Consider the following 14,949-nt stretch of genomic DNA (forward strand, 5'->3'; position numbering starts at 1 on the left):
CCTAAGCATGGAGGAGTTACTAGAGGACACGTCCTGTGTGTTGAAGCGGCTAAAGAATTATTAAAGAGTCTGTCACTATGGGTGGGGAAATTTTGGAGTTGTTCATGAATCTCAAGTATACTAAAAGTCCTAAGAGAGTTCTCTAATAGGTTGGATTGGAGTGACTGGGAGCTCCTGGTGCAAGAAAGAGCCCACCACCTTCTTGGGCAAGTTGGATTGGAGAATCTTGGTATACATTAAGAACAACTATAGACCAGTGGTGTTCCTAGGCATGTTTGAGAACAATGTAATGTATGAGAGACACAGAAACCACAACTGCAAAGTTAGGACTAAAAAAGATTCACTGGAGAATTTGTGCATGGCATCTCCTTGGTGGTGCAAGTTGGTGGGCAGCACTTCTACTGCAAGCAGGCCATTAGAGGTGCATTTGGTGAGCTAAAGGAGCTCAGGAGCGACAAGAAAAAAAAGAAGAGGAGAACAGCTAAGCCAGGCACGTAAATCAATCTCACGTGGATTAAAACCAACTTGGACTGTTTGCATCCACAACCAAGGCACAAAAGTTGTTGGACAGGATGTGTAATGCAGGGAGGCTGATCTTTTGTTATACTGGAGGAGAGTACATCTGTAAGTTTGCTTGTTTTTCACTTTCTTGTTATGTCTCATGGTATTTTCCCAAGTTCATTGTTTTCATTGCAAAGTTTATCAATCTCAGGTTTGCATCGATTTCCTGATTTCAACACCTGACGGGGACAGTGTTAAATGCTCCAGGTGGGAAGTCTTATTGTATTTGGCAAAAGCTTTGGTTTTCTAGGATTGTATCAGAGTATTCTATTGAGAAGCTCCTATGCGTCAACACTCACTAACTCAAAATCACGGGGCTGTAGTATCAGAGATTTAATGACGATGGGCATCTTTCTCTCAAGGCTCTCCCATCTAACATTTCATTTTTCTTATAAACCATGCAGGACCACCACGGAGGTGACGGTGGCTCTCCAAACTCTATTGGAACTACGTACGCTTCTTACAAGTGTACAAGCAAACTCAAAGCTCTGGGATTCAATCCAAAATCCTTTCCCGGCTGCTCCTTGTTGCTGGCCCTCACATCATCATGATTCCGACGAGCTCCAAACAGCGTTGTCCACTCGAGAAAATCAGGAACAAATGGCATGCTGCAAATAAGTTCGCGAGCGTTGCGGAGGTGACCGGCCCTGCAAAGAAGATCTACCAGACAAGAGTAGTGCTGCTTGCACGGCTCCACTCCAAAATCCCCGATCATGGACAAGAAACACGATCTCCCAGCCTCCAGTTTCCCGGCCTGGCTCAGAGCGCTCAAAACCAGCACGAAGATGGTCTCACCGATCTCGTCCAGCAGCTTCATCGCATCGAAGAGAGTCATCACTTCTCCCAGTCGCGACCCATCGGTAAATCCAGCAAGAAGCGAGCTCCACGCCACAAGATTTCTATCGGGCATTCTATCGAAGATCGTCTTTGCTTGATCCAAATGCCCGTTCTGGGCATACGCTGCTGCGATCGCGGTCCAGCACACGCGATTCCTCTCCGGGAATTCGTCAAACATCGCCTTTGCCTCGTAGATCCTGCCGCTTTGCGAGAGCATTGACACAAATGTGTTCCAGGAAGCCATGTCGTGCTCGGGCATGGCTTGGTGAAAGATCTTCCGGGCCTCCTCCACAAGGCCCATCTTGGCACACGCGGATAGCACCGCGGTAAGCAGCACCAGATCCTTGGCCGGGATGGAATCAAGCAGCCACAATGCCGACTCCAGATCGCCGGTCGCCGCATAACCATCGATCATCGCAGTGGCCGTGACGAGATTGTGCCGCGGCATTCGATCGTAGATTGCCTTGGCCGCGCGGAGATTGGTAGCTCTTCCGCGATCCTGGGAGTTTGAGTAGAGCGCCAGCATCGATCCACAAGAGACGATGTCCCGCTCGCGCATCTCATCGAAGAAGAGACGCTCCGCCTCTTGGATCTTCCCATGCTGCGAGTAAATCGCGAGCATCGCGTTGCAGCACACGAGGCTGTGCTGTGGCAATCGATCGAACAGCGCCCTTGAGTGGCGGAGGCCATCGATCCGGCCGCCAAGAACACCCAGGATGGTGGTGATCGAGAAGGGATCTATGGCCGGCATACTCTCGAAGAGCCTCTCGGCCTCCTCGATATGCCTAAGCCGGGCATACGCGAAAAGCATCGCGTTCCATGTCACAATGTTTGTCTCTGGCAGCCCATCGAAAACTCTTTTTGCTTCTTCAAGCTTGCCAGCCACGGTGTATGCCGTGAGCATTGCGTTCCAGGTGACGAGATTCCTGTGCTCCATGCCCGAGAATATTTCTTTCGCGTACTCTATATGCCCAGATTGGGCATATGCTGTGAGTAGTGTGGTTTCAGAGATTACATCCTTTTCGGGTATCTTGTCCAGAATGGATTTTACATTTTCAAGGTTACCAGCTTGTATGTGTCCAAAGAGATATGTATTCCAAGAAATGAGATTTAAAAGGGGCATCTCTACAAAGAATGACACTACTTTATCAAAATGACAAGATTGGGCATATGCTGAAAGCATGGCATTCCACGTAACGAGGTTCCTTTCGGGCATCTTTTCAAACAAAATTTCAGCGTCTTCAACTTTACTGGCTTGTGCTAATGCCGATAGCATTGCCGTGCAAGATACCACGCTGTGTTGTGGCATCGCTAAGAAGATTCGCTTTGATTTATCAAGGTGACCATTTCTGGCATTTGCAAAGAACATTGTGTTCCACGAGACAGCGTTTCGCTGCTTCATGGAGGTAAATATCTCTTGCGCTCGATCGAGAAAGCCATTATCTGCATACGCGGCAAGGATTGTGTTCCAGGACATAATACTGTGCTCCGGCATCGCGTCAAAGATTTGCCTGGCTTGGTTCAAATCTCCGTTGCGCGAGTAGGCCGAAAGCATCAGCTTCCAGGACGAGCAGTTCTTCCCGGCCAATCCATCAAATACTCGCCGCGCGCTCCTGGCGGTCCCAAATCGCCCATACATCTCGATCAATCTGTTGGAAATCGCAATCGCCTCCTCCTCTTTCTCCTCCATTTCCAAGAGGCCCTGAATTCTTCTGTGGGCGCTCTCGAGCATAGTGAGCGAGCTACAGGATTGGATGAGATGAAGCGCATCGTTCCCGGTCACGAGGAAGAAGAAGCAAACCATGAAAGATTCTTTATTCAGAAGGAATATTCTTTGTCAGGTAGGATAAGAGCCCTACTTCCCAGCACTTTTGAAACTTTGTGCCCAGCGTCTTGCCTCGACTAGGGAAGATCGCATTGCTCGATCGGCAGCCTTCTGGATATCGCGAGCTCGTCTCCTCATCTCGCGCCCTTCTTCGGCGATCATCACAGTGGCGATGGCGTCGGATATTTCGGATTGAGTGACAAACCTGGTGCTGGCATCTGGATTGCGAGAGATGATCCTGGCGCCGACCTTCCACACATCCACCAGGTACTTTGCATTGAGGCTTTGCTCCGCGATAGATGGCCAGCCGACCAGTGGAACTCCACAGCTCAAGCTCTCCAGGATGGAGTTCCAGCCGCAGTGCGTGACGAATCCACCAATCGAGGGATGCTTGAGAATCTGGAGCTGCGAGCACCAAGGAACGACCATACCTCTCGCAGAAGTTCTTCGCTGGAACTCCTCGCTCAAGCTCGGCTGCTGGGATCGACGCAAAGCCCACAGGAAGAAGAGATTTTGGTTGAGTTCTTCCAGTGCGCTGGCGAGTTCCTGGAGCTGCTCCGCGGAGTGCTCCGCCAGCGTTCCAAAGCAGATGTAGAGGACTGAGAGAGGTGGTTTCTCGTGCAGCCAGGAAAGGATTGGAAGATCATCCGGAGCTACCGGATCATCCATTGGCAGCAAAGGACCGAGTGTGACCAGCTTCACTCCGAGTTGGCGGATGCAAGCAAGAGACTGAGAGTCCAGCTCCGGGATCGTGTTCACGATCACCCATGGTGCCTCGATCAGGTACTGTGCCAGCTCTAGCGTCCTTTCAAGTTGCTGATCTCTTGGCTTGAGCAGGGCCGTTGGAACGTCCATATAGTTACACAGAGCTGGAACTCCGGTGAGGCCCGAGACAGTGGAGAGAGCATTGGAAGGCGTGAGAGGTGCATAGCCGCCATCCACGAAAGCTTTTACTTGGAGACAGAGAAGTAGCCAAGGCGGAGATGGCGTCCAAAACAAAGCCACTGAAGCATTGTGCTTGTCAGCCACGTCCCTGAGGTGGAGAGCGAGGAAGTCGAGGATCACGCAGGAGATCTGGCCGTGGCGGCTAACGGACGACTCGACTATTTGATCTACGGTACCGTGCTGCGCGCTCATCCATCGCAAAACGGCCCAGAGTCCTTCCTCACCGCCTTGCTCGAGCTCGACGCTGTCTTCATCGGGAATGAACTCAAAGCTAAGCCCGCTACGCACCGTTTCGGCGTCATCGATGTGGGAGAGGCTCGACTCGAATGCCGAGAGCGTGGCAGCCTGTGTTCTTCCGCTGGCGATGAAGGTAACTTTGTTTCCCAGTGATGCGAGCTGGAGTGACAATCGAAGCATTGGGGATATGTGGCCATAGAGCGGCAGGGGAACCACAACCAAGTGTGGAGAAGCCATGGAAGCTTGCGGATGTTTCTTCGACATGCTTTTGCCGCTGCCCTAGTACTAGGAGAAAAGTGCTGCACGGCTGAGGTGTGATATATGTGGATACAAGCGAGCCATGCAAAACGACAGGGAAAACACGAATCTTTTCTAGACTTGATTTTTAGTGAAGTTTCTTCTTGTTGCAGAGTGATGACTGCATGGCATCAAAGCAACAAGATATACTCTAAATCCCCCTAGAAAGATATAGCCACTTTATCCAAATGACCCCTTTGGGCTGCAAGGATTGCCTCAAGATGGCAACAACACTATGTTCCAAGAGACATGGAGCTAAATATTTCTTGCAGTCGATGAAACTTTGTGTTGGAGCCCATCGTTCCCGCTCTGTGACGAATATTGTCAATTCAAATGTTTGTAAGCCCTCGATTAAAAGGTTTGACTGTGACGGTGCGCCGGCGGAGGCTTCATAGTTTGGAAGGATTCCCACGCGAATCTTTCCGATTAGCGTTGCTATCGACCGAATCGAGCCCGAGACCTCTCACCAGCCAGCGACGCCGACAGCTCTTCTCCGCGTTATATTCGTACTCAGCTACGCACGCAAACAAACAGCGTATGTATACACGTATGGAATGGAAGAAGCGAACAGAAAGAACGCATTTAATGTCAAAGAGACGCCGCCCCAGTAAAAGGTTAAAAGGTCTTCGTTTTTACTAATTTATTTGCGAATATTCGTGCGCATGAAGAGAAAGAACGAGGGCTTAGCTAATGAAAGAAGGAATGATGAACACATTCCAGGCGCTGGCGCTGGCCGGAAGGAGCTAGGTCGATTCGATCGCTAGGGCGCATTCATTGCGCGGCACAGGTTTGTGAAGCCAAATCTCGTGGTATCGTCGCGCTCCAGGCAAGCAGGCGGCTCCATCGGCATGGGATCGCGATGATCTTTGCTTATTTCGATGGAATCCCGAGCGCGGGCACGTATTTCGAGCGCTCCAGGCCGGAATCTCTCCTCTTTTGGGATCGCAATGCGGGTATCCAGCTGCGAGCTCTGGAAATATTGAAAGGCTGGGCAGTGATTCTTTTCTTCCGGGAAGAAGGAAGGGGCGTGCTCGCCGAGCCAAGACAATGGCGTTAGTTAGGTGGATGTAACTGCTGCCTAGTTCCGGAATGCGGCGCGGAACAAGAATCGAGAGCTCTCGTCGTGATCATCCAGGCGCTCGGCTCCAAGCTGGATTGATTATAAGGGGATGGAATCGCCAGAGTTTCAGTTCGACGTTTTCTCCGCGAATGATCATCACTTCTCGCTGCGCGATAGCGTTTCTTTCGTCGATGCCAATGCTGCTAGTGCTGCTGCGGCTTCGAGACGACACTCGCGATCTATGAGGTATGGCTTTCTCGCGACACTGGTTGATAACTTTGGAAAAGCTGATGCTCGTGAGCTGGAGCAGTGCGCCGGTGTATCAACGCCCGTCTGGTGGTTGGGGGGAGGCTTTTCAATACAAAGAGGTGAGCAACGCCGATACGCTCTCACTCTCATCGCTAGTTCCCTCTTCTCTTCTAAAAACTTTTTTCCAGGTCTTTATGCCGGATAAAACAAGAGGGTGGAGCTACATGCTGAAAAGGAGCGATGTTGACACGAGAATTAGCCAGCGAGCGAGCTTAGAGAAGGACGTAAGTAGCGATGGTTTAACAAAGAAGTTCTATTTCACTTACGTGATCCATCAATTGGTGCTTTTAATTCCGCAGGTTCATGAGCTCCAGCTACAGCTTGAGATTGAGAAAACTGTACGGAAGGTGCTGGAGAAGGCCTTAACATCGCCCTGCTGTGAGCCACTATCGTCTGGAGTTTTAAGTCCTCAGGTGAGTGGAGTGGTGCATTAAACTGTACTATATTTCTGTTTTTTCAAACTGGTCCTTTGTCCGCCTGGCAGATCACGGAGCTCATCAAAGAGATTTCAAGTCTCGAGTCAGAAGTGGTTCACTTGGAGAAGCACGTACTCTCACTGTACCGGAAAGTGTTCGACGGCAGAGGGACTCCACAAGATGCCAGCGTTCCAATGCGTCTGCTGTCGTCGAGCGACCATCAACATAACGTCAGCGTCCGACACAGGCCAAGGAAAGCTTATTCTTTCCAGCATAGACGACATGCTTCCCAGGGCTGCCAATCTCTACAAGATGCTGTCTCATATGCGCATTCGAAAACAAGGCATGCGTCGCTCCTTGGCGGGAAGTTCCGCATTGCGGAGGAGCAGGAAAACGTAAGCAATGCGTTTCAAAGCCTTTCTTTACCTTTTGCTCTTTATCTTGGCCAGGAAACTCGGGTGTATTCTTCCGAATTTGATGTTCCGAGTCCGCGGGGTTGGGCCTTGGCGTGTGATCCTCATACGGTAAAAGCCGTTTCGCTGTATCATCTCTGCAATTTCTGGCTTTACGTGTGCAGCCGCTGCAAGACGCAGCACCAGATCGCAACTTAACGGAATTCTATGATTCTCCGAACAAACTGTCGGAACGAATGGTGCGCTGTATGGCTGCCATTTACTGTAAACTAGCTGATCCGCCGCTGCCATCCACTGGAGATGCATTATCTCCACCTTCTTCATCGTCAATGTCGTCAACGGGCACTTCTCGTGATGTATCCAGCGAAGGATGGAGTCCGCTGTCCAAAGAATCAGTGACTTGTTCAACTAGTATGATCGAAGTCCCCTGGATTCGCGTGGACAAGGAGCGTTTGACTTACGCAGCACAGGCCTTGCGGAATTTCAGGTGAGTGGTTTTAATGATGGTGTTTTGTTGCTGCTGGCTGACATACCGGCCGACAGATCAATGGTCGAGCAGCTTGAGAGCGTTCACCCGGGTGAAATGAAGCATGACGAAAAGCTAGCGTTTTGGATAAATATCCATAACGCGCTGGTGATGCACGTACGAGAATCTCTTCTGATTTAACTCACCTGATCAAGATTCTCGCTCCTACTAACGTGCGGACATGACGTCTCTTGCAGGCATACTTGGCATATGGAATCCCTCGCAGTAATCTTAAAAGGGCTTCTCTTTTGCAAAAGGTACATCCACCAGACCATACCAGCTTCTTGCTTAGAAATTGCGTTCGTGTTCCCCATGTTTCAGGCTGCGTATAAAGTAGGTTCATATTCTATAAACGCGTGTACCATAGAGAATTCGATTCTTGGCTGCCGCTCTCAACGTCCAGCACAGGTTCTTGCCATCCCACTTGCAACTTGACAGAAATATAGTCCTTCTGTGCAGTGGCTTCAAACGCTTTTCGGACCCCTCACCAAGTTCAAATCGGAAGAACGTCGAGCTTATGCACTAAACACGCCAGAGCCACTGATCTGTTTTGCGCTGTGCTCCGGAGGACGCTCCGATCCGGCGGTACTTTTCCCGTTTACTTGCGTGTATCTGGCTCACATTCTGTTCCAGGTGCGAGCTTACACTCCAAAGTCTGTCAAGACAGAGCTCGAGTCAGCCAAGAGAGACTTTCTACTCGCAAACATCAGCACCAAAAACAGCAAAGTCCTGGCGCCAAAGCTGGTCGAGGCATATGCGCGCGACGCCGGGCTCTCCTCGAGCAAGCTCCTGGATTGGATCATCCGCAACGCATCTGACAAACAGGCGAGGAACTTTCGGCATGGAAAGTCGACGGGGCAGCGGCAGCGACACCTGGAATGGATCCCTTACGACTTTAACTTCGGCTACGTGTTTGTGAGGGAGCTCGCGACGACGACGAGATAAATGGTTTTCTTCTCCGAGTGAGTTCTTCACAGCATATTTATTGGTTCTAACTCTGTGTATATTAACACCCCAAAGCGAAGTTTACAGCTTGAAAGAAAAAGAGACGCAACACGGGGTGGTATTCACTTTTAAAGAAGCTTCTTCCGCGACAAGAGCGTGAGCCAGCCAAACCATAGGTGCGCGAACGGAAAGCGTGCACACACGACTCTCACAACAGCGTTGCTCAGCTCAGCCACAAAAACCAATGACGACGACGACGACGACTTTTCCTCCCTCGATCGGATTCGACAAGCCGGAAGCTATGTACAGCTTACTAGGAGGCAGCGGAGGTGGGCGGGGACTTATGATGATGGGGCTGTGACATCCTTGGCAGCAGCACCACCAACCAGCCACTTCAAGCTCCGCCTCGCAAATCCAGAGACCGCTGCTCCTCGGCTTGCCGCGGACGACTCGCCGCCGCCACTCCAAAGATTGCCGGAACCAACCGAGACGGACCTCCGCAAAACATCCGGGCTGCGAGCAGCCGGCAACGAGTCGGGCTCGTCGAGTGGAGCAAGCCCGGCAAAGCTGTTTGAGTGGTGGATCACAACCTGAGGAGGAGCAAGTCCCCGCTGGCTCCTGGCTCGCATTTTCTCCCGGATCTCCATCAGCTCCAGGTCGTGCACCGCCATCTTAAACGACTCCGAGTGCCGCGAGAGTGTCCTCACCGCCTGGCCCTGGTCGTGCCGCCGGCTGGCATCCAGCGCCTCGTCGGGCTGGTGATCTTCACGAAGAACCGAGCGCTCGGGATCCGCCGCCACCGCCACCTCCACCTCCACCTCCGCTGCTGCGTCCCGCCGCCCCTCAGCGATGGAGTTGGAGTTTGGATCCCGGCGGAAGGAGCCGACCACTGCCGAGAGAGCGCGCTGCAGGTGCCCGGACACGGCATTTTGGTCGAGGTTGCGGCGGCAGAGCGGGCAAGTGGAGTGGGTCTCGAGCCACATATCGATGCAATCGGCGTGGAAGAGGTGGCCGCAATCGGGGAGGAGGCGGACTTGCTCGTTCTCCTCGAACTGGAGCAGGCACACTGTACACTCGGGGCCGGCCTTCCCCTTCTTGCTGGATTTGATGGACGAGTATCTCAAGATGGGCAGCTTCTCCAGCGATTCGGGATCCAGGCCGCGGTGCCGCTGCTGCTGCTGCTGCTGCTGCTGGCCTTGCTGCTGCTGAGCGTTGGGGCCGGCGTTCCAGCCGGTGGCATTCACCATGTTGCAGCGGCGGATGTAGAGCACGAAGAGGGCCATGAAGAAGAAGGTGGTGACGAGCACCACGACGATGATCGCCATGCTCGCGTTGAATTTGTAGGTGAGATCGCCCGGGTAGAACATCCCGCCGGGGCCGCTGGGTGGGGTCGACGACATTGTAGCAAGCTCTCACTGCTCTCGCGAAATATCGCCCAAATCGATCGATGATGGGAAGGATCTAGATCGAATCGCGGAAAGAAGAAGAAATCCCTCTCGGGCTGATGGATACCGATCTTAAATAGCCAGACCTTGGTCCTGCCGCTGTTCACACGCAGATTTCCGCGATCGCTCGTCCCTTTGTCGTTGCTGCTGGCCTCGCAGCGCCTCCTCGATACGATCCAAGAAATAGAACCGGAAAAGAGAACGCGGACACCGCTGTTCTCATCGCACGGCTTTCTAGCCTAATCCCTCACTAGCCACGCCAGACAGAGATCCACAACACGCCAAGCCGAGCGCTCCATCGCGTCCTCTCTCCTCTCTCCTCTCTCCTCTCGCCCTCTCGCCCTACCCTAATTTCTCCCCCTGGAAGAAGAAGAAGAAGTATCGCAGTCGCCAGGCATTGGGGAGAGGCTTTGTTGCCAAAGTCGTATCCGGTAGCTCTGTGCTGGTTGACAAAATTTCCCCACTGCCACGTGGCCAACACTCGGCCACTTGAAAAAAAATTCTAGTAAGGGAATTTTATTTCTTACATTACGTTGGCGGCCATCAAGATTTTAAACTTACCATGGCGGCCTTCTAGATGCTCCCAGACCAAAGCATTGTATTCCGGCGCTACTACAGTAAAACGCCAGAAGAATATTCGCAAGAATCTTTCCGACACAAGGAGATCGATCCAACGGCTACGATTTGCGTGCGTTTGAAATAATCTTTAAACAAAATAGAAAGATTATCTCCGACGAAAAGGATGAGATGAGCTTCCCTTCCCTTTCAAAGAGGTAGGGCTGCCTTTCCGTGATATGAATCTTTGGCCTCTCTCTCTGCCAAAAGAAATCTCTCTTTCCTGTGCGCGCCTCGCAGATCCATCCACCAGCATTTCCTCCATCATCGATCGGCGCCTGCATTTCAACTCCTCTTCTCGATCGATGATCTCTGGCGGTGAGCAGCAGCTCGCAATTCCCTCTTCTTGGCGTGGCTATGGCGGATTTTCACGAGCGGTGATTTGATCGGCCGAAATATCGACTCGAACTTCTTCCTTGGAGGGAGCTATGGCGGCTCCTCCATCGGCATCGCAGCTCACATACCCCTACAGCCTGAATTTCCAGTCGAGCACCAGCGTCGCGATCATCATCGTCGTCCTCGGCGCCACATTCTTCTTCATGTTCTTGTTCGTCATCTACATCAAGCGATGCAACACGGAGCGATTCGACCAGGGCGATGGGATGATGGCGCTCTCCAATCCACGCCACGATGGCGGCGGCGGCGGCGATGGCTGGAATCACCACCACCAGCAGCCGCGCATCCACGGCCTGGACCCCGAGGTTCTCCAGAAATTCCCAATCTTACAGTTCTCTCTGGATCGCAGCGACAGCAAGAACAAGAACAGCGCCAGCGCTACCACCAAGAAGGGCAAGATCATCGATGGGCCGGTGGAATGCGCGGTGTGCTTGGGGAATTTCGAGGAGGGCGAGCTCTTGCGGATCTTGCCCGCTTGCGGCCATCTCTTCCACCCGGATTGCATCGATGCGTGGCTCCACACGCACTCCACTTGCCCGCTGTGCCGGCGAAGCCTCAGCCGCGATGCCGTGTCTGGGCATTTGCTGCAAAGAGCGCTCGCCGCGATCGCATCGCTCAGGAGCTCCGCCAATGCGGCCGCTGCCAACGAGGGGGACTCCTCCCCGGAGAATTCCACCATCTCTCCTCCAGTTCTTCCCACCCCTAGCGAGGATTTGGATCTGGAATCCCAGCAAGAGCTCGAGCAGGGACGGATCCTCCGGGCGCTCTCGCGCAATTCCGAGTCGTTCAAGGCGGCAGCCCAGAGCTTGGAGATCCAGGAGAGGCTACTCGCGGCGGTGGCGGCGACGAGCTCCTCGTCTGGAAGGTACAATCTCTCTTCCAGCTCCAATCCCGGCTCCGCGAGGCTGGAATTCCTCTCCCCGGGGAGATTGAGGAGCCTCTCTCACACCGCGGCAATGTCGCCCATCGCGTGTGGGCGAATGCCCCACTCCCAGAGCTTGACCAATCTCATCGCCAGTGGGCAATCGCCCGGATGCTCGCAGTGCCAGCAGCCGGATGAGGTGCAATCGCAGCAATCGCGCTTCTCCCTGCGGAGATCCGTGTCAGCGTCCGGCCGGCGGCCATAAGAGCCCTAAAAACAGAGGAGTGCTCCTCGGGACTGGTGATTGAATGGATCCCCCCACCAAACCCGAGCGCGACTGGACGGATCAAAGATTGGATTGATTGCGTGCTGCAGCTGCGATGCGATCGATCCATCCGAGCAGTAAAAGGTCGGCATCAAATGGGAGAACAGGGGAAAAAGGAGATGCGAGTGCCCTAGATGACGTTCCTTCTGCCCTAGCGGCGGGGGAATGGATATTCCGCTAGGCGAGAGACAGTTTGTGTTGTCCTAGACCTAGGAAAGGAGAGGAGCTCTGGCGGCGAGTGATCAACTCGGCATGGCGGGGGCTCCGCAGCCCAACATGGCACTCCTCTCGCAAGCTCTCAATCAGTGCTCCGTCGAGGTTGCCCACATTGGGAACCTCCCCATCAAGATCCAGGTAACTGGAAAAAATGCCTCTTGCTTGAATCTCTCATCTTTTTTCTGTTCGTGATCGCAGCAAACGCAGCAGCAGATACAACAGACACAGCAGCAGATGCAGCAGCAGTTGCAACAAGTTCAACAGCAGCTGCAGGTGATCCAGCAGGCGCAACAGCAGCAACTGCAGCAAGTCCAGGTGAGCGCATGAAACAGAAAAGAAAAACAAGTTCACCAAAAGGAAGGACAAAATCGACACGCCACCTGTTTCTTGAAGTTGACAAGCACGTAGTTGATCACAGTAACACAAGTTTACAAACACTCACACACACACACACACAGAGACTTGGGAATTGTGCTGAAAGACTTGATCGGAAGCTTGCTTGTGGGAAGAATGAACTTTAAAGCTGGAAGCTCAAAGCTGGTTGAATTGAATCGTGTTCCTCGCTCTGCTTGTGCAGCAAAGCATCCAGATCTTGCAGCAAGGCCAGGCGGGGATGCTGCAGACGCTCCAGCAGTGCATCCAGGCGCAGGCGCTCGTCCAGCAGGTGTCCGAGGCCCGGGCGCTGGCCCGAGCTGCAAACGCCGCAACCTCGCAGTCGATCGAGCCGCTGCCCGACGCGCAGAACGTGATGCCGCAAAACTTCCCCGCCACGAGATACGAGCTGACGCAGCTCAATGACAATGGCGTCAACAATCTGCTCGGCTTCTACGGCCTGCAGCTGCAAGGTAACATTGATGCCCGGCGGCAAAGGCTGGCGAGATTTCTAGGTGTGTCCTTGTGAAAGGTACTCGTTCCATCATTTGGATATATAACTTTTTAAAGTGCTAGTCACTGATCCTGAGGAGATTTTCTAGCAGATTTGTGAACTTTGTTTTGTTTCAGCTGTTGTTTGCGCTGATGTTTGGAATGCCGAGGCAACTCATCACGTCCCTAGCCAGGCCACAACTTTCAGGGTCCATTTTTTCTGAATTGCGATCATGATATCGAGGACTACTTTGTGTGAATCTATAATAATGTCATATCTTCCAAGTTCAAAGCAACATGAAGGTAATGAACAGCTTGACATGTTTTTCTTTTTTCCCATGAGCTTTCAAACGCTGAGAACTGAAAAGTCTTCTAGCCCCTGTATTCGGCGTGATATAAGATTCAGGGACCCATGAATATCTATGCAGTACGTCCGTGGTCATCAAAGAGCAGAGTGTGGAGTTACATAGTCTACTTTTGTGCGCGAACTTGCTTGATCGTGTCAATCGCTGGTGTGACATGGTGGAGAGTAAAGAAATGAGAACCAGACCAGCCAATTCTGGCTGTCATGCACAATATCAATCAGCCCAATAAAGAAATCGGAATGCACACTGTCTCTAACACAGCAAGCAGGGAGATCGAGGCGTCTACAACCTTAATATACGCAGTCTTCGGTCTTGCTCTCCAGAAAACACCAAAACTTCCGCGCAGGGGAATATCCGCGCTTTGACAATGACGAGTTTTTGATCTTGTTGTTTCCCAAGGTGTTGTTTGTTTGCCCCTCTCCATACCTACACATCTCTAGCTATAAGAACCCCTTTTGATCCAAACAAGATCACTCACCAATTGGGTAGAACAAAGAAACCTTGACAAAAAAAAAAGGAATTGGAGTGGCCAGGGGGATTAAATGTGGGCCTTTAAGAAGTAAGAAGGTAGACACACAGAACTCACACAATGGTGCCCATGCCCATACCAATGAGTCAGTGACAGGGGTTAAAAATAAAAACAAAGTCAAGAGCTAAAGAGCTGCTTCCTGCCAACAAGTGTGCCAGAAAACAACAACAGGCTCTCAGGATGGATGGATGAATTAAGCTGGCCCCACAGACAGGCATATTCTTGGAATATTCCTGATTTTTATTCCGATTCTCACTGGGCCAGTTTTACTGTTTTACCCCAGCAGGCGGCGCCGCTTGGTCACCTGTCGGTTGGTGGGGATGACAATGTCGGTAATAAAAGCGATGCACGTGGGAACGGACTGACTGACGGAAATGCCGCCGGCTCTCTGTCAGCCGCTACGTGTAGCGCGTATATTCCATCTGCTGATTCGCCTTACGCTACGCAATACGAGCATACGGGCACAACATTGAGACTGGAGTGCTGTGATTTGCCTAATTCGTCGAGCGAATCGATTCCATGGTATGATCGCGACAACGAAAGCCGCCACGTCATTGTGTGTGGCTTTGGCACGGCAGTAACACTGTGAGTGTGCGTATGTACAAGAGTAGTGTACAAGTGGTATTCGTATCGTGGGTGTCGTATGTGTGCTTGCGTCTCTTAAAGGGAATCTCGCGATGACGACAGCGTGTGTGTTTATACAGGCGACGCATTTAGGGTTTCCACAAGTAAAATGATCCCGCGCGGGTTGGCAACAACGAAATTTGGCAATGATTCCGGGATTTGATGCTCCTACATGGGAAGGAACAGGAGCGGAGAAGGATGAGAGCGAAATGATCTTAGACGGCGATACCATAATATGCTGTGGTCCATCCACTCCTCCTTTTCTCCTTTGAGTGTGATTTTTCTTTTTGCTTTGGTTGGAGCTCGAGGTTTCTGGGGGGCGTCTCGCTCGCGTGCG

The 14,949-nt window shown here is 52.1% G+C and overlaps 5 protein-coding genes across 6 annotated transcripts; 2 read left to right on the top strand and 3 right to left on the bottom strand.

Moving 5' to 3' along the window:
• Positions 1-1,021: 1,021 nt before the first annotated feature.
• On the bottom strand, positions 1,022-3,130 carry LOC112351737 (pentatricopeptide repeat-containing protein At4g02750-like). The gene has a single exon (XM_024690113.1). The coding sequence runs from the start codon at positions 3,128-3,130 to the stop codon at positions 1,022-1,024; it is 2,109 nt and encodes a 702-aa protein (XP_024545881.1).
• Positions 3,131-3,227: 97 nt separating this feature from the next.
• LOC9649074 (UDP-glycosyltransferase 85A5) lies at positions 3,228-4,873 on the bottom strand. Its single transcript, XM_024659028.1, has one exon. It carries the CDS (start codon positions 4,667-4,669, stop codon positions 3,254-3,256), a length of 1,416 nt encoding a protein of 471 aa, XP_024514796.1. The 5' UTR covers positions 4,670-4,873; the 3' UTR covers positions 3,228-3,253.
• Positions 4,874-5,373: 500 nt separating this feature from the next.
• LOC9649075 lies at positions 5,374-8,471 on the top strand. The gene is made up of 12 exons (XM_002984942.2): positions 5,374-6,008; positions 6,073-6,130; positions 6,200-6,295; positions 6,371-6,484; positions 6,556-6,882; positions 6,937-7,011; positions 7,065-7,387; positions 7,444-7,543; positions 7,624-7,683; positions 7,748-7,834; positions 7,886-8,011; positions 8,060-8,471. The coding sequence occupies exons 1-12, from the start codon at positions 5,872-5,874 to the stop codon at positions 8,369-8,371; spliced, it is 1,815 nt and encodes a 604-aa protein (XP_002984988.2). The 5' UTR covers positions 5,374-5,871; the 3' UTR covers positions 8,372-8,471.
• Positions 8,463-10,147, bottom strand: LOC112340509 (RING-H2 finger protein ATL29-like). The gene has a single exon (XM_024659032.1). The coding sequence runs from the start codon at positions 9,769-9,771 to the stop codon at positions 8,713-8,715; it is 1,059 nt and encodes a 352-aa protein (XP_024514800.1). The 5' UTR covers positions 9,772-10,147; the 3' UTR covers positions 8,463-8,712.
• Positions 10,148-10,308: 161 nt separating this feature from the next.
• Positions 10,309-12,766, top strand: LOC112340508 (RING-H2 finger protein ATL7-like). Of its 2 annotated transcripts, XM_024659031.1 has the most exons (3): positions 10,309-11,692; positions 11,871-12,368; positions 12,429-12,766. In XM_024659031.1, exons 1-2 carry the CDS (start codon positions 10,860-10,862, stop codon positions 11,995-11,997), a joined length of 960 nt encoding a protein of 319 aa, XP_024514799.1. In that variant the 5' UTR covers positions 10,309-10,859; the 3' UTR covers positions 11,998-12,368; positions 12,429-12,766. The 2 variants fall into 2 exon arrangements, with proteins under 2 accessions (XP_024514799.1, XP_024514798.1); XM_024659030.1 differs by having other exon boundaries at positions 10,310-12,368.
• The last annotated feature ends 2,183 nt before the right edge of the window (positions 12,767-14,949 follow it).

This window comes from Selaginella moellendorffii, unplaced genomic scaffold (genome assembly GCF_000143415.4).
Source record: "Selaginella moellendorffii unplaced genomic scaffold, v1.0 SELMOscaffold_65, whole genome shotgun sequence".
Lineage (NCBI taxonomy): Eukaryota > Viridiplantae > Streptophyta > Lycopodiopsida > Selaginellales > Selaginellaceae > Selaginella > Selaginella moellendorffii.